The 23,667-nt window shown below is 50.4% G+C and overlaps 3 protein-coding genes across 6 annotated transcripts in view; 1 reads left to right on the top strand and 2 right to left on the bottom strand.

Moving 5' to 3' along the window:
* Window positions 1-1,856, bottom strand: part of ZDHHC19 (zinc finger DHHC-type palmitoyltransferase 19) — a 15,198-nt gene extending 13,342 nt beyond the window's left edge. Inside the window, exons 1-2 of the mRNA XM_060274206.1 lie at window positions 1,753-1,856; window positions 1-73 (exon numbers count right to left, since the gene is read on the bottom strand). The exon at window positions 1-73 is cut by the window's left edge and continues 49 nt beyond it. Coding sequence (XP_060130189.1) covers window positions 1-73; window positions 1,753-1,856 — 177 coding nt within the window. The remainder of the gene's footprint in view (window positions 74-1,752) is intronic.
* Window positions 1,857-3,238: 1,382 nt separating this feature from the next.
* SLC51A (solute carrier family 51 member A) lies at window positions 3,239-18,628 on the top strand. Of its 2 annotated transcripts, XM_035133994.2 has the most exons (9): window positions 3,239-4,227; window positions 6,134-6,228; window positions 8,731-8,885; window positions 10,156-10,229; window positions 11,457-11,615; window positions 11,982-12,093; window positions 14,367-14,513; window positions 15,146-15,251; window positions 15,981-18,628. In XM_035133994.2, the coding sequence occupies exons 1-9, from the start codon at window positions 4,196-4,198 to the stop codon at window positions 16,127-16,129; spliced, it is 1,029 nt and encodes a 342-aa protein (XP_034989885.1). In that variant the 5' UTR covers window positions 3,239-4,195; the 3' UTR covers window positions 16,130-18,628. The 2 variants fall into 2 exon arrangements, with proteins under 2 accessions (XP_034989885.1, XP_034989886.1); XM_035133995.2 differs by lacking the exon at window positions 3,239-4,227 and having other exon boundaries at window positions 6,133-6,228; window positions 8,736-8,885.
* The window catches only part of PCYT1A (phosphate cytidylyltransferase 1A, choline), a 30,503-nt gene continuing 24,400 nt past the window's right edge, over window positions 17,565-23,667 (bottom strand). For all 3 annotated transcript variants that reach the window (XM_060274271.1, XM_035133242.2, XM_035133243.2), the window contains exon 9: window positions 17,565-22,162. In XM_060274271.1, coding sequence (XP_060130254.1) covers window positions 21,956-22,162 — 207 coding nt within the window. In that variant the 3' untranslated portion in view covers window positions 17,565-21,955. The remainder of the gene's footprint in view (window positions 22,163-23,667) is intronic.

The raw sequence follows: 23,667 nt of genomic DNA, 5'->3' as shown, positions 1-23,667 counted from the left end.
AATGGTTGGGATGAAGAGGAGGCCGCAGATGACGGGGAAGGCCCAGGACACATGGAGGGCCAGCCAGCTGCACCTGTGGAAGGAAGCAGGTGGAGGTTGGGGGTGAGACCTTGGCTTCGGCCCGCAGAAGAAGCTAACATTGAAAGAAAAAGGTCCTGTGCCCACCACAGTTTAAGAATCGTAGAATGGCAAGGGACCCCAAGGGTCATCTAGTCCAACCTCCTGTAATGTAGGAATCTCAGCTCAAGCATCCATGACAGACGGCCATCCAACCTCTGCTAAAAAACCTCCAAGGAAGGAGAGTCCACCACCGTTCGAAGGAGACCGTTCTCCTGTCAAACAGCTCTCACTGTCCGAAAGTTCCCCCTGATGTTAAGTCAGAATCTCCTTTCTCGTAACTTGAAACCATTGGTTCAGGTCCTACCCTCCACAGCAGGAGAAAGGAAACTTGTTCCATCTTCCATGTGACAGCCTTTTAGATATTGTCAACCTGGAATGCGTGCAGAGGAGGACAACAAAGATGACCAAGGGTTTGGAAGCCAAGCCTTATGAGGAATGGTTGAGGGAGTTTGGCATGTTTAGCCTGGAGAAGACAGAGAGATGATAGGATAAAAAGGTAAAGGGACCCCTGACCATTAGGTCCAGTCGTGACCGACTCTGGGGTTGCGCGCTCATCTCGCATTATTAGCCGAGGGAGCCGGCGTACAGCTTCCAGGTCATGTGGCCAGCATGACAAAGCCCCTTCTGGCAAACCAGAGCAGCACATGGAAACGCCGTTTACCTTCCCGCTGTAGCGGTTCCTATTTATCTACTTGCATTTTGATGTGCTTTCAAACTGCTAGGTTGGCAGGAGCTGGGACCGAGCAACGGGAGCTCACCCCGTCACAGGGATTCGAACCGCCGACCTTCTGGTCAGCAAGCCCTAGGCCCAGTGGTTTAACCACAGCGCCACCTGGGTCCCTAACCTAATATTTGAAGATAGGATAGCCATCTTCAAATATCTAAAGCAGGGGTCAGCAAACTAAGGCCCAATGGCCTTCAGGATCTGGCCCACGGATTGTCCGTGGATCGGCATGGGGATTCTGTTCATTCGGGCTGCGCCATTCCCTCCCCCGAGCCATTCCATTACCCCCCCCTCACACACACCACAGTGGCGCCTCCTCCCTCCCTCCTCCTAGCTTCTCCCCGCCCTGCCTAGAGGAGGAAGGGGGCTGGGCTGAGCTGGGTGAGCACCATTTTAAGCAGCTCCTCTCCGGAGCCAGCCCTTTCGTGTTGCTCATCTTCCCTCTGCCGCCGCCACCTTGGTGCTCCTGTGGGCCAGAGAGTGGAGCGGACGAGCTCGCTCTGCCTACCGACGAGAAGCAGAAGCAGCGGTGGCGCTTCTCTGGCCCGCCACAAGGTCTGAGGCTAAAAAAAATGCCAACCCCTGATCTAAAGGGCTGCCCCCTGGGAGGTGGAGGAAGCTTGTCTTCTGCTGCTCCAGATTATAGGAACTAAGATATTTCTTACAAGTGCAGAACAGGTATTACATAGCACCTCTATGTAGACCATTTGTTGGGATCTAGTGAGACCACCTGACCCTTTGGGTCTGATCCAGCAGCCCTCTTCTCACGTCCCTTACCTCTGCTGCCCTACCCTAAGATGGCCCTGCCCAATGGCCTTCAAGATCCGGCCCACGGCATTTCCAAGCCAAGCGGCATTTCCAACTGCTGCTCCTTGACTCGGGCAACCCGGATCCGCCTCCATACTTACGGGAATGTAAAGAAGAGGCAGCTGAGGCCTATCAGGGTGCTGAAGTGGAAAGAAGCAAAGAGGCTGGAAGTGAGAGATTGGCATCCATCTTGGGCAGACCCCATGTCTCTAGGGGAAGAGCCAGGGAAAGCTGTTGGAGCAGTCGCAGGGCCCAGTCGCTGGATGGAACCCCCCTTGGTCTGTTGCCAGGGTGATGTTGTGATGTGGCAAAGGAGATCGAGGACAGAAGCGGAGGGGTCTCCGCTGTTGTGGAATGTCGCCATGGTGGCGGAAGAAGTCCTTTAATGGGCCCAAGGTGCAAAGGATGCTGGGAGTTGAGACCTGCTTCTCAGGTGGATTTTCGGAGGCAGCCCTCATTGAGGAGCGCTCCGTACAAGACTCACCCTAAGACCACCATTGGGGGATGGGGTTACATTTATTCATGACAAATAAAGCACTTCCCAGAGAAGAGGGAGACAGTATAGATTTACAACAGTGGTTTGCCGAAGGTCATAGTTCAGAGGCTGCAGAGGGGAGAAGCTGGGAAATGTTGGGAGATGAGCAGGAGGAAGAAGAATCACCAGGGGAGAGACAGCTGACAGACTCAGTGTCCTTAGAAATCATTCCTGACCCCTCTTCTCCCAGAACCCAGCGGGCATGGAAAGGAGTAGAACAGAAAGCTCAGAGGCAGATGGCACAGATCAGCCAACGTAGGGATGACGTGTAATAGGAGAGACAGAAGGGGTGGGGGCTTTACTCGGAGCAACGCCATCACTGCAACAGAGGCACTTTTCAAAGCCTCTCTCTGTGAATATTGAATAAAAGACTTGGTAAGAACTCTTCTTGTTTAGCTAATTCTTGGCTGGCCACCGTGGGAGGGATCGGATTCCCACATACCAGCTGTTGCTTCTCCAAAAGCATTTCCATTTGGGGTTGACTTTGGGGGCGTGCTTTGTCAGTTTGCCATTGAACCTGCCAGGTCCGCTCGGCCCCCAATGGCTAGCTCACCAACTGTGGGACTCACTTCCCCAAAAGGCAGTGATAGCCACTAACCTGGATGGTTTTAAAAGAGGGTCGGACAAATTCATGGAGGAGGAGAGGGCTATTGCTGGCTACTAGCCAGGATGACTCGACGCTCCTGAATGCCGGTGGGCTGGAAACCACAGGAGGGGAGAGTTGCTCTTGTGCTCGGATCCTGCCTGCGGGTTTCCCATAAAGGCAGAGCCTCCAATTGCCGCGAAAATGCCGGGACCTTCACGAAAGGCATCACTGCTTCTCACTTTGCCGTGCAGTGTCCCGAATTTCCAAATAGCTTTCTGCTACAGGTGACCTTGGAGTCGTTTCCTTACAGCAATCAAACAATTCCAGTGCAAACCATAAAATACAATTATTGGCTCTCGAAGCAGCTGACATCAATAAAAAACGGGGTGGGGGTGGGGTGGGGCGGTCCTGCCACCAAGCTTACAAATTACTAAGATACACAAGGAGAAGGGGAGGAGAAGGGAAATCAAAGCAAAGCAAAGCAAAGCAGCGGAGGAGGATCAGGTCTTCGAAGCCAGAATGAGTTATGACAATTGCCGAAGGAGTTTCCATAGCTCAGTGGCAGAGTGTAAGAGGAAGCCCTCGAATTCAGCACCTTGGCAAGACGTTATTGGCTAGCTGAGCTGAGATACGGCAAGGAGAACGGAAGAGAATATTTTGGCAAGATTGAAATAAGAACATACAAAGAGCCTGCTGGATCAGGCCAATGGCCCATCTAGTCCAGCATCTTGTTCTCGCAGGGGCTGTACAGTAGGAAACTGGGAAGCTGGATCTCAGCTCCTGTGGCTTCTAGCAACTGGCATTCAGAAGCATCGCTGCCTCTGGCTGTGTAGGCAGAGCAGAGCCATGCTGGCTAGTTGCCACTAATACCCCTCTCGTCCTCCATGAGTTTGACTAATCCTCTTTTAAAGCCACCCAAGTAAACTGCCTGTTGTAGTCTAACAATGCGCTGCATGAAGAAGCCCTTCATTCCTTGTCCTGGCGAAGGCTTGACTTGGCATATGGTTTGACACAGGGAATCTAAGGCCAGCAGAGAGAGAGATGCCCCTCCTGTGGAAATGTGGTTTCCTTGGCATGGTGCCCGTGTGACGCTGGACATGCCTTTTGCTCTCCGTTGCCCCTTCCTGGGTCATTAACCCCGGAGCGGCATGTTTGCTGGTGCCGTGGCCTCTCTGTCAATGAACTTGCTGGCGTACAAATGCCAGGGAAGAACCAGAGGAGAAAAAGGGATGTGAGTCAGTCAAAAAGGGCCTCCCCAGCCCTCCCAGCAGCCTTGAGCAGCGGGACTCTGACCTTCCTTTGCAAACACAGCCGCCGGGGGAGAGGCTATGCTGGGGCTTGGGATCAGAAGGAGTCGGCTGCTTGCCTGATGCAGGATTGAAGGGACCCCCGGAGGAAACTGCCCATAAGGAAGGAACCAACCATGGAGTCTTTGGAGCTCGTGGAAGACCCTCGGTAAGAAGCAAGGACCGTGTTCTATGTGGAGCCACTTTTGGCTGAGAGGGGTTGGGTTCCAGACCCTCCAAGTGTCCCTATTTTCCAGGGTCAGTCCAGATGCTGCCTGGTTTCTGATTTGATCCTGGAATGTCCTGCTTTTCCTTAGGACGTCTGTTTTCATCAGAGAAATGTTGGAGGGTATGGACTTGTGCGACCCCCAAGCTAAGGAGATAAGGAACTATACTACCTTTAGAAGACACTTGAAGGCAGCCCTGTTTTTTTTTAATGTTCAATGTTGTATTAGGTTTTTATATATGCTGGAAGCTGCCCAGAAAAGCTGGGGCAATCCAGTCCGATGGGTGGAGTATGATTATTATTATTATTATTATTTAGGATGTCCCTATTTTCATCAGAGAAATATTGGAGAGTATGGTTATTCCATCCATGATGATGTTTTGAGGTGCATTGGTCAAGGATGGGGGGCAAGGAAAGTCTCATTTGAGAGGGGTCTGTACACAGGCTTCTGAAGTAACTGCTAGGTCTGTCAACCAGCAACTGAATTTGTAGCCCATGAATCATCTGTCTCTGACAAATTGTTGGCCAGCTCATCAGCTAAATCTTTTCAAGGATAGTTTCCTATGTGTCTAAAACCTTGCAATCTTTCCGAGATACTGAAAGAAGCACGAGATAAATCAGGACAAATTGAATCGGGGAAGGTTACTGCTCTCAGACCGAAAAGCAAACCGGTGTGCCTGTAATTTTTGTCCCTCTGTTTAAAGTGGTCCTGACTGCAGAGGCAAGGCAGGGCTAGTAGTCCCCAATAACTCCCCCCTCCATAAATCCATCTAATCCTCCCTTAAAGCCATCTAAGTTGGTGGCCCTCACTGCCTCCTGTGGCAGGGAGTTCCACAGTTTAACTATGTGCTGTATAAAGAAGGACTTCATTTTATCTGTCCTGAATCTTCCAACATTCAGCTTCCTTGGATGTCCACAAGTTCTAGTATTATGAGAGAGGGAGAAAAATAATCATTCTCTACCCACTTTCGGTATGCCAGGCATCATTTCATAAACTCCTATCATGTCACCTGTCCCTCACATTTCTCAAAACTGAAAAGTCCCAAATGCTGCATAGCGAGTTCCTCCATGCCCCTGATTATTTTGGTGGCCCTTTTCTGAACCTTTTCCAACCCAATAATATCCTTTTTGGGGTGAGGCGACCAGAACTGTACACAGTATTCCACCATAGATTTGTATAACAGTGTTATGTTATCGGCAGTTTTGCTTTCATTTGCTTTCCTAATGGCACCCAGAATGGAATTTCCCCTCTTCACTCATTCACGCTACTTGAATAATAATAATAATAATAATAATAATAATAATAATAATAATATATTATTTATACCCTGCCCATCTGGCTGGGTTTCCCAAGCCACTCTGGGCGGCTTCCAACAGAAAATAAAACACAATAATCTATTAAACATTAAAAGCCTCCCTGAACAGGACTGCCTTCAGATGTCTTCTAAAAGTCTGGTAGTTGTTTTCCTCTTTGACATCTGTTGGGAGGGTGTTCCACAGGCAGGCGCCACCACCGAGAAAGCCCTCTGCCTAGTTCCCTGCAACTTGGCTTCTCGCAACGAGGGAACCGCCAGAAGGCCCTTGGTGCTGGACCTCAGTGTCCGGGCAGAATGATGGAGGTAGAAGAGCAATGCTGTGCATGCACAGAGTGCATAAAAATGATAATATCACTTTTTTTGTTTTGTTTATTTGGACACCATCTAGTTGGGTGGGAAGTAATGAACCAGCCTCTGAACATTACCTTGCAAAGGCATCTCAGTGCTGCTCTTGGGGCTTGTTGGAGAGGAGCAGATCTTTCAAAGCCCCTTATCTCACAGGGAGAGGGGGGGTTCTTTCATCTCCATCACAGGTTCGCCCCTGAACTGATCCACCTGCTGATCCACAACTTCAGCGTCCCGGTCGCCTGCTTCTCCCACCCACCGACCGCCCTGCAGCTGCTGCAGCGTAAGTTGGCAAAGCTGGAGGGGTTTGAACCTACAAAGGGTCTTTGCGGCAAAGCGTCTTGCAGAACCTGCCTCCTTGTGGTGCCAGAGGATCGGAAATTGCAGGGGTGCAGAGGAGGCGAGTGGCAGACCACTCAGAAGGTCTCAGGTTCAATCTCCACTGGCAGCACCTGCAGGCAGGGCTGAAATATTAGAGAGCTGCTGCCAGTCAGTGTAGACAGTACTGAGCTAGCTGGACCCAATGGTCTGAGTTGGTATAAGGGAGCTCAGAACAATGAGGACTGGAATCTTGCTCTGTTTTTAAGAGTAGGGTTGTAGCTTAGTGGAGAAGCATCTCCCAGGTTTAATTTTTGTCATCTCCAGATGTCATCTTCCTGACACCCAGGAAAGACACTGCCAGCTAGTGCAGACAGTATTGAGCTAGATCAGGGGTTAGCAAACTTTTTCAGCAGGGGGTCGGTCCACTGTCCCTCAGACCTTGTGGGGGGCCGGACTATATTTTGAAAAAAATAATGAACAGATTCCTATGCCCCACAAATAACCCAGTGGTGCATTTTAAATAAAAGGACACATTTTACTCATGTAAAAACACCAGGCAGGTCCCACAAATAACCCAGAGATGCATTTTAAATAAAAGGACACATTCTACTCATGTAAAAAACATGCTGATTCCTGGATCATCTGCGGGCCGGATTTAGAAGGTGATTGGGCTGCATCCGGCCCCCGGGTCTTAGTTTGGGGACTCCTGAGCTAGATGGAGCAACGGTCTGCCTCCATAAAAGGCAGGCCTATCTTCCTGTGGTGGACAGCCCTAGTGTGGTTTGCAGGATCCTTTAGGTCTGTCAAAGACTCAAACTGCTTTACCTGCAAAGGCAGAGAGCATCCCTAGAGGCTCAGGTGGTCAGAGGGGGCCCTGTTGCCACTTGGATCCTGGAGCGATTTTATGGGGACCGCATGACAGAAGTGGGCAGAGCCAGAGAGAAACAAGAGTGACAAGAGTCACTCACACTTCCATAGAATCGTAGAGTTGGAAGAGACCACAAGGGCCATCCAGTCCAACCCCCTGCCGAGCAGGAAACACCATCAAAGCATTCTTGACATATGCCTGTCAAGCCTCTGCTTAAAGACCTCCAAAGAAGGAGACTCCACCACACTCCTTGGGAGCAAATTCCACTGCCAAACAGCTCTTACTGTCAGGAAGTTCTTCCTAATGTTTAGGTGGAAGCTTCTTTCTTGTAGTTTGAATCCATTGCTCCGTGTCCGCTTCTCTGGAGCAGCAGAAAACAACCTTTCACCCTCTTCTATATGACATCCTTTTATATATTTGAACATGGCTATCATATCACCCCTTAACCTTCTCTTCTCCAGGTCAGAGGCTCCTAGAGATGCTCACGCCTCTCTGATGTGGCCTGGGAGGAGGTGGAGACTGGGAAGCATGTTGACAGGCAGACAGAGAACCTTGCAGGGTTGCATTTGGCCCACAGCCCGAGGTTACCGACCTCTGTTTTAACTGGACATGATCGGAACTTAACTCGCATTCTGTGCCACTCCCAGGCCACACACAGTTGCCCCACCAATGCCCCCCTCTCCTGTCAGAGGACGTGGCCTCCCCAGACTTCTCCATGGTTGGGTCCAGATCCTCCCAGGACCCAACTCTGGAAAGAATTATGGTGCCAGGAAGGGTCTACTACCTAATGGGCCAGAAGCGGGGGATATTTGCAGAAAGAAACCTGTAAATTGGGGGGGGGGCTTACTACGGTGGAGGTGACATTCATAGAATCATAGAGTTGGAAGGGACCCCAGAGGTCATCTAGTCCAACCCCCTGCAATGCAGGAATCTCAGCTAAATATCCTGGAATTACTGCATGGCAGGTGTATGCCTATCCATAAGGACTAGTGCAGCTGGGGGGTGATTTCCTCCTATATACATAAAAATGTAGGATGTCGTCACGCTGTGTTTGTGCAATGTGAGGAACTTGCACCTGGCCCAGATGGTCTGTGGAGCAGAGTTTGGGGGAGTTTTAGCACGCCTTTCCCTCTGTCAAACACGTCTCCATCAGAAGGAGGGGGCCCCTTTGCAAAGGGCCTCCCCTCACCCAGAATTTTAACTCAGTGGAGAGGGGCTTTACAGAGCGGTTTAACAAGCTGATGTGTGAATCGCCTTCCCCCACCCTTTAAAAGTGGGTGGGGCATGGGGGTCAGAAGGGAGGGGCTTGTGGAGATCGGTGAGAGGGTGGGTAGAATGGAAAGGGGGTGGTCCAGTGTGGGGGAAGGGCAAAGTGGGAGGAGGGGTTGGCGAGCGGAATGCGTTGGCCAGCAGCTCCCAGTTAAAACAATACAACTGGAAGGGACCACGGGGGTCATCTAGTCCAACCCCCTGCAATGCAGGACTCTTTTGCTCAACATGATGCTCGAACCCATGACCCTGAGTCTCTTGCTCTACCGACTTCAGGGAGATGTTTCTTAAGAGCTCCCAGAAACATTGGCTCACTGTTCCTTTCAGAGCAGAACCTCGTGGACCTTGCCATCACTGCCATGGCGACCTTCCTCACGCTGCTGTCCGTCATCATCTTTGTGGAAGACGCCCTGTATCTCTCTAGGAAGGTCCGCTGCTTCGTCAAGATGAAAACCCTCATCTGGAGCAGTTCTGCGCCCACCGTAAGTGCCCATCCCTCTGTTACCTGTCTCTAGTAAACCCCCTTCTAGACTACAGTGGTACCTCTACTTACAAATAACTCTACTTACGAATGTTTCTACTTACGAATGGCGCTCCGTCCGCCATCTTGGATGCAGTTTAAATAGGATTTTTTCTACTTACGAATTTTTAGATAGGGTTGCTTCTACTTACAATTTTTTTCTCCCAATGCATTCCTATGGGATTCGACTTACAAATTTATTCGACTTACAAATGTGCGTTTGGAACGAATTAAATTCGTAAGTAGAGGTACCACTGTACTGCAATTACTATCCATGGGGCTGCCCTTGGTGGCAGCCTGGGAAATATGGTACATTTAGTACGCAGAGCAGTAACTGAGGCCAGGATGAACTTGTGCTGGGGAGATCTTGGACCGAAATTAGTGGTACCTTGGAAAATCATCATCATCATCATCATCTCTGGGTGGCTCCCAAAAAAACATTAAAAACATTAAAAACATTAAAAACTTCCCTAAACAGGGCTGCCTTCAGATGTCTTCTAAAAGTCAGACAGTTGTTTATTTCCTTGACATCTGATGGGAGGGCGTTCCACAGGGTGGGTACCACTATCGAGAAGGCCCTCTGCCTGGTTCCCTGTAACCGTACATCTCTCAGTGAGGGAACCACCAGAAGGCCCTCAGCACTGGACCTCAGTGTCTGGGCTGGACGATGGGGGTGGAGACGCTCCTTCAGGTCTACTGGGCCAAGGCCATTTAGGGCTTTAAAGGTCAGCACCAACACTTTGAATTGTGCCCGGAAATGTACTGGGAGCCAATGTAGGTATTTCAGGATCGGTGTTATATGGTCTCAGCGGCCGCTCCCAGTCACCAGTCTAGCTGCCGCATTCTGGGTTAGTTGTAGTTTCCGGGTCACCTTCAAAGGCAGCCCCACGCAGAGCGCATTGCAGTAGTCCAAGTGGGAGATAAATAGAGCATGCACCACTCTGGTGAGACAGACAGCAGGCAGGGAGGGTCTCCTGGGTTGTGGGTTTTTGAGCAGAGGCTGGGTGGGGGATTCTTCAGCTGTGATTCCTGCATTACAGGGGGTTGGACTAGATGACCCCTGGGGGTCCCTTCCAACTTTATGATTCGATGAGTGGGGAGCAGCTGCTTCCAGGCTCCCCTTTGCTGGCAGTGAGAGCAGGATGCAGCCCCCCCCCCCGTACCCCTTGGGTCTGGATCCAATTGCTGCTCCTTTTTTTGCATTCTTAGCCTTGCCTCCCTTTCTCTGCCAGGTGGTCTCGGTGTTCTGCTGCTTTGGGCTCTGGGTTCCCCGCTCCATGACTGTGGTGGAGATGGCCATTGGCGCGTGAGTACCTCCCTGGGGAGATCCTCCCATTCTGCCCAAATTTCTATTTGACAAAATTTGTATTCCACTGGATGGTGACAGGCCAAAACAATGGCCCCGTCCTTAACATCCTTTGCTGAAACTTTATATCGTCTCCCAGGCATTTGACAGATTACAAAGACTGGCTGGGTGATACTGTTTGCACCGAAAGTGTTTTTTTGCTGTTTTACTGTGTCTGTTCTATGGGTTTTTGGATTGTAATGCCCCTATCTCCAAGCGGAGAGAGACACTAGGGGTTCCTAGCACTTACCTGGGTTTCCGTTCCCTTGCAATGAAGGAAGACTGGGCTGCCCTTGGGATATATGCCTTTATTGGCACGTATACACAACCTGCGAGTACAATGCAGGGCCTCACAGCATCAACACTCGAACGGATCTTGCTTCTCTGTTCGGTTTCCGGAGAAAGCCCAAAGTCCAGCCCACAGCATGCAGGTCTCTGTGTCTCCTGCTTCCAGCCAGCTGCTGTTCTACTTCCTTCCTAGCAGCCAGGTGAGGCAGCTGTCCTTCGAGGCCCACCCATTTGGTTCTATGGCACAGGGCATCTTGGCTGTGCCCGCTTGCGGTATTTAACTAGCTGCCAAAGCCGTTCCCTTGACAAAGGAACTAGTTTGGCAAGCTTCCCCTTGTATTTTCTAACCTCACCAATACAGGATGATCCCAGGTTTGCAAGGGGGTCCCCTGGGTATCATCCAGACTGACCCCGCAAACTCATAACAGCGTTTTTCCATTCCCCCCCTTTTGCCTTTCTTTAAAAATTGCTTTCTGCTTTTAACCAATTATATAAACGGAGGAGACTCTTGAGAGTCCCATGGACTGCAAGAAGATCAAACCTATCCATTCTTAAGGAAATCAGCCCTGAGTGCTCACTGGAAGGACAGATCGTGAAGCTGAGGCTCCAGTACTTTGGCCACCTCATGAGAAGAGAAGAATCCTTGGAAAAGACCCTGATGTTGGGAAAGATTGAGGGCACTAGGAGAAGGGGACGACAGAGGACGAGATGGTTGGACAGTGTTCTCGAAGCTACGAACATGAGTTTGACCAAACTGCGGGAGGCAGTGCAAGACAGGAGTGCCTGGCGTGCTATGGTCCATGGGGTCACGAAGAGTCGGACACGACTAAACGACTAAACAACAAATAAACGGAGCAATAAATGCAATTATTAGCATGGCTTTCCCTGTTCCTCTTCCAGGTATTTCGCCGTCTGCTTCTACCTGCTGATGCTGATCATGGTGGAAGGGTTTGGGGGCACGGAGGCTGTGCTCAAGGCCTTGAAGGACACCCCGATGGTGATCAGTACGGGGCCCTGCTGCTGCTGCTGCCCCTGCTGCCCTCGCATCACTATGACCAAGTGAGTGGAAGGCTCCCAGGTTCCCACTGATGGGGGCTTTTGGCCTGATCCAGCAGCAGCCACGATCCCCACACCTGCCTGCCTCCTCCTTTGCAACCAGTCTGGGTGCCCTTGGGCTCTGGCGCCACCTGCTGTTGGTCCTCCCGCCACAACATACAATTACAATATAAAAAGCACAAAGTATGCTCTACCCACTGAGCTACACAGCCCTCTCCCCAGTGTTGTTTCGGGGTTTGGGGAGAGGGAGGAATCCCTCTTGCCTCTTCCAACACAGTTGAAAGGTTACTTGAGCTTTGACCGAGACGTGGGCCTTTCCTGGGCACAAACACCCGTCTCCTCCTTTTTCCTCCTCTCTCTTAACCGCAGGCGAAAGCTGAAGCTGATCATGTTGGGGAGTTTCCAGTACGCCTTCCTCAAGGGAGCCGCCATCTTTGTGGGGCTTGTTCTGACCACGGAGGGCCTGTACGACACCTCTGATGTAAGTCCCGGCACCTGCAGCCGCCTTGCCCTCCAAAATTTAGCTGGAGTCGGAAGGGAACCCTTGAGATCCTCCAGCCCAACCCGGGCGCGGTGCAGGAATTGTTGCTTGATACACCCACCCCTTCTCCCTCATGTGCCTATGAAACTTCTCCTGCGGTGCGGCCAGGCACACGCTCACACCCAGCAGCGGATCTCCCTCTGTTCACCTGGCTGTGGTCCCACCTGGATCAGGCCACGAATTTCCACTGACTGCACCATCCTGCTTCCCAGCTCACCAGCTAGATGACTCTGGGAAGCCCAAGAGGAAGGCACAAAGGCAAAACAGCCATCTCCCACATGGTGATATACTCTCCCTGCACATGGAGGCTCCACTCAGCCATATGGCGCTTCAATGACCATCTGTCGTGGATGCGCAAGATTCCTGCATTGCAGGGAGGGTTAACTATTGATGACACTTGGGTCTCTTCCAACTCTATGATTCTATAGCCATTTTTTTATCTATTATCCTCCTATTATTTATTTATTTTATATCATTTTTTCATTTGATTAAAAATATATAAAAAAACCAATTCAAGATCCAAATTTTGAGATTACTCTGAATCTTCTGACTTCCCCCCATCCCTTCCATGGGTCCTAGTGATAATATTTACAACTGCATATCAATACTATCCAAATTTTATCCTTCCAAATTATCCATACTTTCTGTTAATATACAAGTGTGGTTAAAATCCTGCTAATGTTTTAACCTGCTTACAATGGTCTTGTAAATAAATTGTAAACTTTCCCCATTCTTTTTTAAAGTTCTTGTCCTCTTGGTTTCTGAGTTTCCCAGTTAATTTTGCCATTTCAGAATAGTCCATCAACTTGGTTTGCCATTCTTCTTTGGCCGGGGTTGTTTCTTCCTTCCACCTCTGAGCTAGAAGCATCCGTGCGACTGTTGTCGCATACATAAACATATTATCCTCCTTTTAAAGGGTGCAGGTGGCGCTGTGGTTAAACCACAGAGCCTAGGGCTTGCTGATCAGAAGGTCGGCAGTTTGAATCCCTGCAACGGGGTGAGCTCCCGTTGCTCGGTCCCAGCTCCTGCCAACCTAGCAGTTTGAAAGCACTTCAAAGTGCAAGTAGATAAATAGGGACCGCTCCGGCGGGAAGGTAAACGGTGTTTCCGTGTGCTGCTCTGGTTCGCCAGAAGCGGCTTAGTGATGCTGGCCACATGACCCGGAAGGTGTCTGCGGACAAACGCCGGCTCCCTCGGCCAATAATGCGAGATGAGCGCGCAACCCCAGAGTCGGTCACGACTGGACCTAATGGTCAGGGGTCCCTTTACCTTTACCTTTAAAGCCATCTAAGCCACTTCATGTAGGGACGCAGGTGGCGCTGTGGGTTAAACCACTGAGCCTAGGGCTTACCGATCAGAAGGTTGGCGGTTCGAATCCCCACGACGGGGTGAGCTCCCGTTGCTCGGTCCCAGCTCCTGCCAACTTAGCAGTTCGAAAGCACCTCAAAGTGCAAGTAGATAAATAGGTACCGCTACAGCAGGAAGGTAAACAGCGTTTCTGTGCACTGCTCTGGTTTGCCAGAAGCGGCTTAGTCATGCTGGCCACATGACCCGGAAGCTGTACACCGGCTCCCTTGGCAAATAATGCGAGATGAGCGCCACAACCCCAGAGTCATCCACAACTGGACCTAATGGTCAGGGATCCCTTTACCTTTACGCCACTTCATGTAGCAGCAGATTCCACAACGCCTGCATTTCACACTCCCTTTGGAACTTTTCAGTTTTGAGAAATGCGAGGAACAGGTGACATGATAAGAAGTTTATGAAATGATGCTTGGCCTGGAGAAAGTGGGTAGAGAATAGTCCCCCTCCTCTCTCTCTCATAATACTGGAAGTCGTGGACATCCAAGGAAGGTTGGGAGATGCAGGACAGATTAAAGGAAGGACTTCTTCTGGCAGCATGTAGTTCAACTATGGAACTCCCTGCCACAGGAGGCAGTGATGGCCACCAACTTCAAATGAGGAAAAGATCAATTCACGTGGATAAAACGACCAGTGGCTGCTAACCAGGATGGCTCTGCTCCATCTCCACAGCCGATTAATGCCATTTGTTGGAAACCACAGGAGGGGAGTGTTGTCCCTGTGTTCGAATTCTGCTTGAGGATTTCCAACAAGCAACTGGTTGGCCCCTTTGAGAACGGGGTGCTGGAGTAGTTGGGCCCCTGGCCTGACGCAGCCAGCTCCTCTTATGTTCTCGCCTTCTTGCCTTCTAGATATCAGCCACAAGCGTGGCTCTGTGGATCAACACCGCCCTGGGAGTGTCAACCTTATTTGCTCTGTGGGCAAACGCGGTCCTCTTTCGGCAAGCCAAAGCCCACTTGTCGGAGCAGAACATGGGCTGGAAGTTCGCCTGCTTCCAGGTAACCCCGGCTCTCTCTCTCTCCTCTCAGGTTCAAGGTCCTTGCATTAATTTAGAAAGTCATGAACAACTTGGGTCCAGTATATATGTCAGTATATATGAACTCTTACATCCCAGCTCAATCACTCAGATAATCTGCAGTGTCTGGTCGAGTTGGTGAGGCTCCGTTGATAACAAGGAGAAACTGAGCCTTTAGTGTCATCAGGCCAGTCCTGTGGAACTCACTGCCACTAGAAATTCAGCTGCCGCCTCCTGTTTCAACTTTTGCTGCAAACTCTTTTATTTCGCCAGGCTTATGTAGGCAATTAAGAAGACACATCTCCACAATAGTTACCCAATTCCTGTTTTTAACTTTTGTTGTCTGGCTTTGTGTACCATTTGCACTTTTAAAATACTTTTAAATTCTATTATAGTGCAATTAACCATTATGTTTTAATGTGCTTTTAGCCTTCTGCATTGTGTCTGTGGCATTTTAATTTGTGTAAGCCACTTGAGTTAAAAAAAAAAGCAAAGCAGGGTATTAATAAATATAACGCCAATACCAGTGCTTGTTGTTGTTATTGAAATTTGCATATCGCTCTTCATCTGAAGATGTCAGTGCGGTTCACAGAATGAAACAACTCTTGTTTTCAGGTCCTCCTCATCCTGACGGCGCTGCAGCCCTCCATCTTCAGCATCCTGGGCAATGGCGGCCAGATCGCCTGCTCCCCACCCTTCTCCTCCAAAGTGCGGTCCCAGAGTGAGTGGAAACCTGATGTGTGTTTTTTGGGGGGGGTGTCAAAAAGAAAGGAGGTGCCCTGAGGGTGTGTTGTGGGGTGGTGGCAGTGGCCCTTGAGGAAGAAAATTGGGAAGTGGTTAAGGATAGCTGCCTACAAGTATCTCTAGGGCTGCTCCACGGAAGAGGGAGCAAGCTTGGTTTCACTTGCTCCGGAGGGTAGGACTCAAACCCATGGCCTTAAGTTACGAGAAAGGAGATTCCAACTAAGCATCAGGAAGAACTTTAGGACGGTTAAGAGCCATTCCGCAGCGGAAAGGACTCCCTCGGAAGGCGATGGACTCTCTTTCATTGGAGGTTTTTTAAGCAGTGGTCAGATGGCAAAAGGTTGGTTGAGATTCCTGCATTGCAGGGGGTTGGACTGGATGACCTCCGGAGGTCCCTTCCAACTCTACAATTCTATGATTCTAAGGGCCTTGCTGCTGCTGCTGCTGCTCCGGGACAAAGAAACCTAGCCTTTAGTATTATTCAGCACATTCCTGCGGAACTCTCTGCCACTAGAGTGAGCAGTTGCCTTCTCTTTTAATGCCAGGCATCTGCCCTGGCATCCTGCAGCCGGGATGACTGGGGCTGTAGTCGAAAACATCTGGATGGCACCGGGTTGGCAAAGGCTGCATTTGTGGGAAGTGGAGAAGCCAGTGACTTTCCCCCGGGGAAAGGCCCGGACTCATTCTCCTCTATCTTTGCTTGCAGTGATGCACGCACAGCTCCTGGTCCTGGAAACCTTCGTCCTGGCTGTGCTGACCAGGATGTACTACAGGAAGCCGGACGACAAGCCAGGCTGTTGCCCGGCCGGAGGTTTGCCAGAGAGCAAAGCAGGAATCGGTCTCTCGGCTGCCTAGGAACAGGAGTGCCCAGCAGGGCTATCAGAGGCCCCCAACCCTCAAATGCCAGCATTTGCTCTGGGATCTCAAGAAGAACGGCGACATGTGGCCTTCCTTGCAGGGGGAAGGGACGAGGCAAAGGACCGATTCCGCCTTGGACACATGCCCCTTTGTACAAGAATGACTTCAGGACAACTGCAATATGTGCAGCTATGGTCCAAAGTGCCTGGGGCACATGGAATAAATCTATTTTATGCTGAATCGGTTATTAATCCCTAGCCCACTCCTACTATGAAAAGCAATCCCAGCGCGTTGTCTTCTTCTTCGGCGATTCCTTGAAGCCGAGTAAGATTGTTTTCCATGAACAAGGCTTTAAAAGTGAGTCCATAAGGGGACTGTGGAGGCCAATTCTGGATCCACACGTCCTTCCACAGTAGGGACATAGGTTTCCGGGGTTTGCAAAGTGTGCCTTCCTCTTAGCACGTTTCTCCCTTGCATTCTGAGTTCGAGTGTCTTCAAAGTCCAGACCTTTGAAGTCCAGTTGGAGCGCTCGCAGGCCAGTGTTTCCCAGTTATCGGTGCTTATGTTGCATTTTAAAAGATTTGCCTTGAGACAGTCTTTAAACCTCTTCTGTTGTCCACCGGTATTTCACTTTCCATTCTTGCGTTGGAAACAGAGTCCAGTGGGGCCTCGCTAGACGAATGCCCTGTAAGACGAATGTTTCGCTTAACATAAGAGATTTTTCGAGCGGAGGTTGCCTCGCTAGACAAATCCGTTTTGTGAAAAATTCATCTAGCAAATTGCGGTTTCCCATAGGAATGCATTGAAATTCAATTAATGCATTCCTATGGGCAAAAAAATATTAAAAAAAATCCAATGCATTCCTATGGGATTCGCTAGACGATTTTTTCACAAAACGAATTGACTCACAGAACAAATTAAATTCGTCTAGCGGGGCACCACTGTACAGTAGTTCCTTTGGAAGACATCCGTACAACATGACCAGTCCAACGAGGTTGATGTTGAAGAATCATCGCTTCGACACTGGCGATCTTTGCTTCTTCCAGTACACTGGCATTAGTTCTTTTGTCTTCCCGAGTGCTGTGTAAAAATTTTCGGAGACACCTGTGAGATTAGAACCCCTTTTTTGGATTCTCCGCACTGCTGTTTTTCTGGACAGGTGATCCTGTTACGGTGTGCCTTTTGGAGTCACGGAATCATAGAGTTGGATGGGACCCTGAGGGTCATCTAGTCCAACCCCCTGCAATGCAGGAATCTCCCATTTGAGAGCTTTGTGGTCCTCCCAGCCCTCGTGACCCAACGCTATGGGGACCCGTGGCGGGACCTGTGCAAATCTTGCATGGATTGTGAGATGAGAGCTTGGCACAACAGACTACAAGGAAGCAGGGAGATTAAAGCTGATTTTTTAAACATTAAAGACAACCCGAAAGCATTTTGGGTAAAATGACATTTATTTGGCTAAACGCAGAAGTTGAAGAAAAAAGGACGAACCCACAAAACAAACCCCCATCCAGCTTACAGCAGAACCAGGTGGTTGAAATTCAGAGACAGGAAACTTAACACTGATTGAAAGAGGCATGGCTAGGAGAGAAAAGTCCGCCGCCACCACCAGTCTCTGTGGCTACAGAGAACTCTATTGAGGCAACCAGTCAAAAGATTTCTGTTTGGACATTTGTACGCCAGCTTCCCTGTAAAGGACATCAATGAATGGCTTTTGTCCAGCATAGGAAATCTTGACCACTGCATCATGCAGCTCAAACCGTCTAGTGTCAAAACCTGGATCCTTAGAGATCGGCCAGGTCTTCACTAAGCCAACGAGCAAGGAAGGTTGGGGAAACTAAAAAAACACCCCTTAATTCTTCTTTTTTATTAGTGCTAAAAAACTGGTAACTGTTTCTACTACAGACATGTTTGCTCCTCTCTGAAGCAAGAGAGGGTAGTCTAGACAAAACTTTACGATGCAGGGCGGTTACTGAGGAATTGCGCTGGTCTAAAAGGCCTGAACTGGGCAGCCTTAGGCAGCCTGAACTTGGCTAGAAATCCTGCAGCAATGCAGTGATAGGACCAAATCTCATATGGCTTTTAAGAAAATGCAGCAGCTGTAATAGGGAACAGAAATTATGTGCCACCGAGGCCCTACAATGCAAGAAGGGAGTTTCACAAGGCCCGTTTTTCAAGTGGTCAAATGTACAAGATGCTTCAGTGTTGGTATTTCAGGGTGGACGGCTGTCAGAAGGTGCCTCAATTCTGCAACTCTCGCATGGCCAACGAAAGGTTAGTTTGGGTGTTAACTGGAGTGGCATGAAAGCTGCTCCAACATGGTTTGGATCCCACGATGCCCCGCTAGCATATGTGAAGTACCACCATGTGGCTTTTCAAATCCATTATGGGACTCCTAACAATACTGCCATCGGCCAGAGCATAAGAACTCTGCTCTGGGTGGGAATTTGGGGTGGTCTGAGCTTGCCCTGTGTAGGAATTCCTCCTCAATTACGACCCATTTTTTAAAAAAAACCCTGTGTTGAGGACTAAATAGTTATATGACTAATGAGTCCAGCTGTATGGGTAGAAGAGTTCATTTACATTTCCACCACCTGTTCAGCTGCAAAGGAAGGAAATGCAATTTCTGGCTAAATGCATGTGGTGGACCTGGGAAACAATTTGCTTCTGGATGCAAAGAAGTTAATAACCCTTGCCTATTTTCTCCCTCTGACTCTGGGAAGTATGGAAATCTCCAAATATTGCTAAAAGGGGTGCATCACACAGTGCCCAGGTGAGTTCATTCAGAGGCAACAGGGTTCCACTTCACGCATGACTAAATAAATCTGCACAAATGCTGCAAGCAGGTTGTTATATGAAGAGCCTACATTGTGTAGCAACACCTGTGTAGGGGGGCCATCACTTCCAACTACAGGTGTGCAAGATTTGTGCACGTCCCTAACCAAAACCCACTTTTGTACAGTAATTTTGCAGGGCCGAAGTACTGTTAAGTTACTGGCCTTTGGGCTTCTTTTGAAAAGGGCCCCAAACAGAGTCAAGCACACAAAAGGCGATCTTTCAATGCTACCGTTACTCTACAAATCTACACCTTGGAGCGAGGGAGCACTGGTATAATGCAAAATGTAGCAGTCACTATTCCAGCACCCCAAATCCCGCCGTTTTTTAAAAAGCCACCCAACAAATTTATCTGCTTCTGTAGTGACCTTTCCAAGTATCATTTCGGAATGGCTGGCTCCACAAGTGCCATTCCTTTAGGGCCGCTGACACTCCTGTTCCCAAAGCAGTCTCAAGATGAGCCCGTTTGGGAGACAATTTCTGGGGCAAAAGAACCACCCAGAGGTGCTGTTCCCCCCCCCCCCCACACCGTTTTCATGGCAAAATGACCTTTTGGAAGAGCTCCCTCAAAAGAAAAGACACAAATTATCCTGAGGTCATGTGTACCATGGTAATTGTACGGCACTGGGGAAACGTTCAGAAGCACATTTTACCGCGTGAATAATATGGAAGCGAAATCTGCCTTGCGGCAACTCCACTTCCTGCGCCTGTGGATCAATTTTATACAGTGTGCAAATGTTCAGAAGTGTGTCTCAAAACAATCCAACTGAACACATTTTTGAAGAGTTAAAATGGGGCAATTGAGCTTTCCCAGGACTCTCCCCTCTCCCTGTGGAATGGGAAGGCAGGCTGAGGAACAGAAATGCGTTCTCCCTCGGATTTTAAGACTGCAGGAGAAACTCACAGGGAAGAGAGAGCATGGTGCTTTCTGCTTTGTGAGCTCCCACCAAAAACCCTGAACAGTGTACGGCCCAGACTGACCACCACAGTGGCAATCTGGCCAACACCAGGACAATCTTCATGTCAGAAAATGTGTGGGCACCAGGATGCCTTGAAGGTGTCCCGCTCAGCTCACAGAGCGTGGGCAGAGGCTGTCTGCCGCCTCCGTATTCTCAAAGCACAAATAATTCTGCCCCCTGAGACATTTCACAAGCTGGTTTTCCTACAAGGAGACGATCGCTTAAGAAAAACATTAGCTCATGAAATAACCCGGACGTGCAGTTGACCGTGGTCAAGGGACAGCTGGCATCGTTCTTGACAGGGGAACATCAGAAGCAGGGAAAATCCATGCGGAGCGGACAGTTAACTCTGAACATTTATTACACAGTTAACAACAAAAGCCAACAGGAAGAGCAACCCCAGACATCGGGCAGTTCACCGAAAGAGCAGCTGTTTTGCGTGATATTAATTTGCACCTTACTGAGAGCTGAGAGTTGGCAGGACTTGCACTCAAACACCCAGAAGATTTGGAGGTGACATCACGAGTGTGGCGCACCCTCTGAGCTAGGTCTGTGCTGCTGCTGCTGGGCTTTCCTGGGAGCACAGAACGCATACTCAGCCATAGTTGCACAATGGGGCTGTTCCCCTCTTCCCCATGGAGGGGTGGGGGGTGGGCAGCAAAGCCCTGACCACTCGGCATTTATGACACGGACGCAGGCAGGCGGCAGGAGAGCAGAGTTGCAGGATCAGACAGAGCTGCATGGTGCACTTGAGAAGCTGGGAGGCAGGAGGGGGTTAGGGTTAGGCCGGGAGGTTTTGAGAAGAGATGGGTACGTCAACAAAGACCAAACACCCGGCGCCAGGAAAGGGGTCACAAACCTTTGCTTAAAGCACAACACGCAAAAGGGATAAAAATTTAAGCTTTTAACAGGTTCCCAAGTTTTCTTGTTTTTGCTGCCCAACAAGAAGTCTCAGAATGGGGAGAATCGGGGCTGCTTTTCCGGACGCTACGGAACGAGTGCCACCCATTCAGCCCTGCTCTGGCTTTGCAATGCAACGTACGTTCCACCTGAGGGTCGCACAATGCTACCCTGATGCTCTCCTCCAATTTGGCAGCAAGCAACTTGCCTTTGAAGCCTTTTGGGGGGGGGTGTTTGCTACTCCCGCTGCGCATCCACAGGAACTTTAAGCCAACTTTGCCCGTTTGGGAAGCGAACTGAAGTTTTTCTTTTATTATTGTGTGCGCCAGAACCAGGAAAAGGCGGCTGAGCAGACGACCCAACCACCTCACTGCGGTTTCAGTGGGAATCTGCAGACATGCTCTCTCTCCCCCCCCCCCCCTGCACAGCCTCTCCCCCTTATCTTCTTGAGGACCAGCAACTTGGGGGAACAGAAGGACTTGCAAGTTGACCAACTGCCGCTCCGGCACCCCCAAAAGCATCTTGAAACTCCACAGCCAGCCAACCACCTCCCTTTCTCTCTCTTTACAGATTTTCTACTGTAACCGCTTCCTGCGCTGCCTCGACTTCACACTGGCTCAAGGGCCTCGTGGGCCTTGAACTGGAGACAGCCTGTGAGGAGGCAGGGGGCACCATGGGACTTGGGGACAGGCAGGCAACGATGTTCGCCCAGAGGGCGGCCTCCCGGCTCTGCCAGCCCCATAATTCCCCTGCCAACCAAAGCGCTCATTTCCACGAATGGCTCGGGCCGGCAAAAAGTTTAAAAGGAATACACCTGCTTTAAAATAAGAGCCACCTTCCCCCCGTTTTGCCCAAGAAACAAGACAGCAAATAACCAATGAAAGGGGAAGTGGGGAAGGCGTTCAAACGCAACAATGCGCCCCACTCCCCAAGGCACTAGTCCTCAGCGAGAGAGGAGGAGGATGCCGCCTGGGTGGGCTGCCATGGCAGACCCAGCCCTCGGGCGGCGGCGGGGTGGGGGAGAGACGCTCGCTCTCTGGAGCTCATCATCAGCGGTTCTCTTCATGCCTGGAGGCGGGACTCATCAAGGAAGCAGCATTTGCAGAAATCCCCGCGGGGTCCAGGGTCTCTAGTCCTCCTCGTCCTCGCTGATGTCGTAGGCCACCGCCGACTTGTTCCTGGGGACGTTGGCTGGAGACGAGGGGGGCGTCCGGGCAGTGAAGGGCCAGCGGAAGGAAGGGGAGGGGGAGCGGTCGTGGGTGGGGCTGCTGCTGGGGCTCTGCTTGGGGCTGATGGCCTGCAGCATACGCCCCTTGCCCTCTTTCAACATGTGCTTCTGGGGAGAAAAGGCAGAGCGCTGTTCAGAAACCTGCCGCAAAACTCGCACCTCCTGGGATCTTTTGACTTGGCAAATTAAGGAGAATAGGAAGCTGCCTTATGAATCAGACCCACTGGTCCGCCTAGCTCAGCAGTGTTGTTGGACTACAGCTCCTGAAATAAACAGCAAATTGCAAGAACTCAGGCCAGAAGAAAAATGGATTTCAAATAAATCTTCACAAGGACTTCCAATAGGAGTCAATCCCAGTATTGAAGGCAAAGAAAGATAAATTCCAGTAAAAATCAGGACAAGGCCCTGTTTCAACAATTCTTCGTCAGCAAATATTCACAGGTCAGAGTGTACTAAGTCTGTTTGTGAATCTTTGCTAACGAAACAGGGCCTTGTCCTGATTTTTACTGGAATTTATCTTTCTCTGCCTTCAATACTGGGATTGACTCCTATTGGAACACCTCATCACACAAATAAAACCTTGTGAAGATTTATTTGAAATCCATTTTTCTTCTGGCCTGAGTTCTTGCAATTTACTGTTTATTTCTGGACTTTACCAAGAACTCCAATTTCTACTGGACTACAACTCCCAGCATCCCTAGCTAGCGGGAACTAGCAGTCAGGGATGAGGACCCGGTCTGAGAAACGCTGGCACACTGACTAGCCGCGGTGGCTCTCCAGGGTTTCAGAGAAGAGGTCTCTGGCAAGTCTACCTGGCGCTGCTAGCGGGGGCTGCACCTGGGGCCTTCTGCATGCAAGGCAGGTGTTCTCCTGCTGGGTTTGGGTCCTTCCCATGCAGAGGAATGGCACCAGCTCCAGGTTCCAGGCCTGCCCCCTGCCACTTATCCAGTCATCAGACCATTAGTTCACCTGGCTCTGTATTGGCTGCAGCTCTCCAGAGGTTCAGGCAGGAGGCCTTTGGCTAGAGAGGCTGTTGGGGACTGGACCTGGGACTTTCAGTGCGCAAGGCAGGGACCCCAAGGGTCATCCAGCCCAACCCCCTGCAATGCAGGAATGTCCTGCCAGAACTCACCAGCTCCCTTTATCGAGTTGGTTCACCTGGGGCCCAACCAGGTCAGTATGATCTGCTCTGACTTGGCAGTTGCTGACCAGGGCCTCTTCCCACCCTCCCCTCTGAGATCCTTCTAACTCAGGCGGACAGGGAGCCTCAGTCCCAGAGGCTGAAGACAGCCAAGCCACACCCCCAGTCCTCAGGCCACCCCCCCTCAATGGTTCTCCTTTGTGCCTGGGTGGAACACGTCCTGGCTTTGAGTGACACCTGTTGCCCTGCCCACTTCTGCCCCTGGCCCCACCCACCAGGGGCTGCTCCATGCTGCTCAATCCTCAGATGCCAAAGACCAAACCTGGGCTGCTACAGATGCAGAGGAGGGGCTCCACCTGTGGCCTTGGGGTCTAAAGTCCTACATAGGACGTGCAGTCTTTGTTCAGTGCAACTGCGTTTGGCCCAGAGGGCACAGGCACACGTGCAGAGTGCAGCTGGGCTTATAGCCAGA

The sequence above is a fragment of the Zootoca vivipara genome, chromosome 5, assembly GCF_963506605.1.
Source record: "Zootoca vivipara chromosome 5, rZooViv1.1, whole genome shotgun sequence".
Classification (NCBI taxonomy): Eukaryota; Metazoa; Chordata; class Lepidosauria; order Squamata; family Lacertidae; genus Zootoca; species Zootoca vivipara.
Note: the sequence above shows the minus strand (reverse complement) of the source record. Positions and strands in the feature narration are given on the sequence as shown.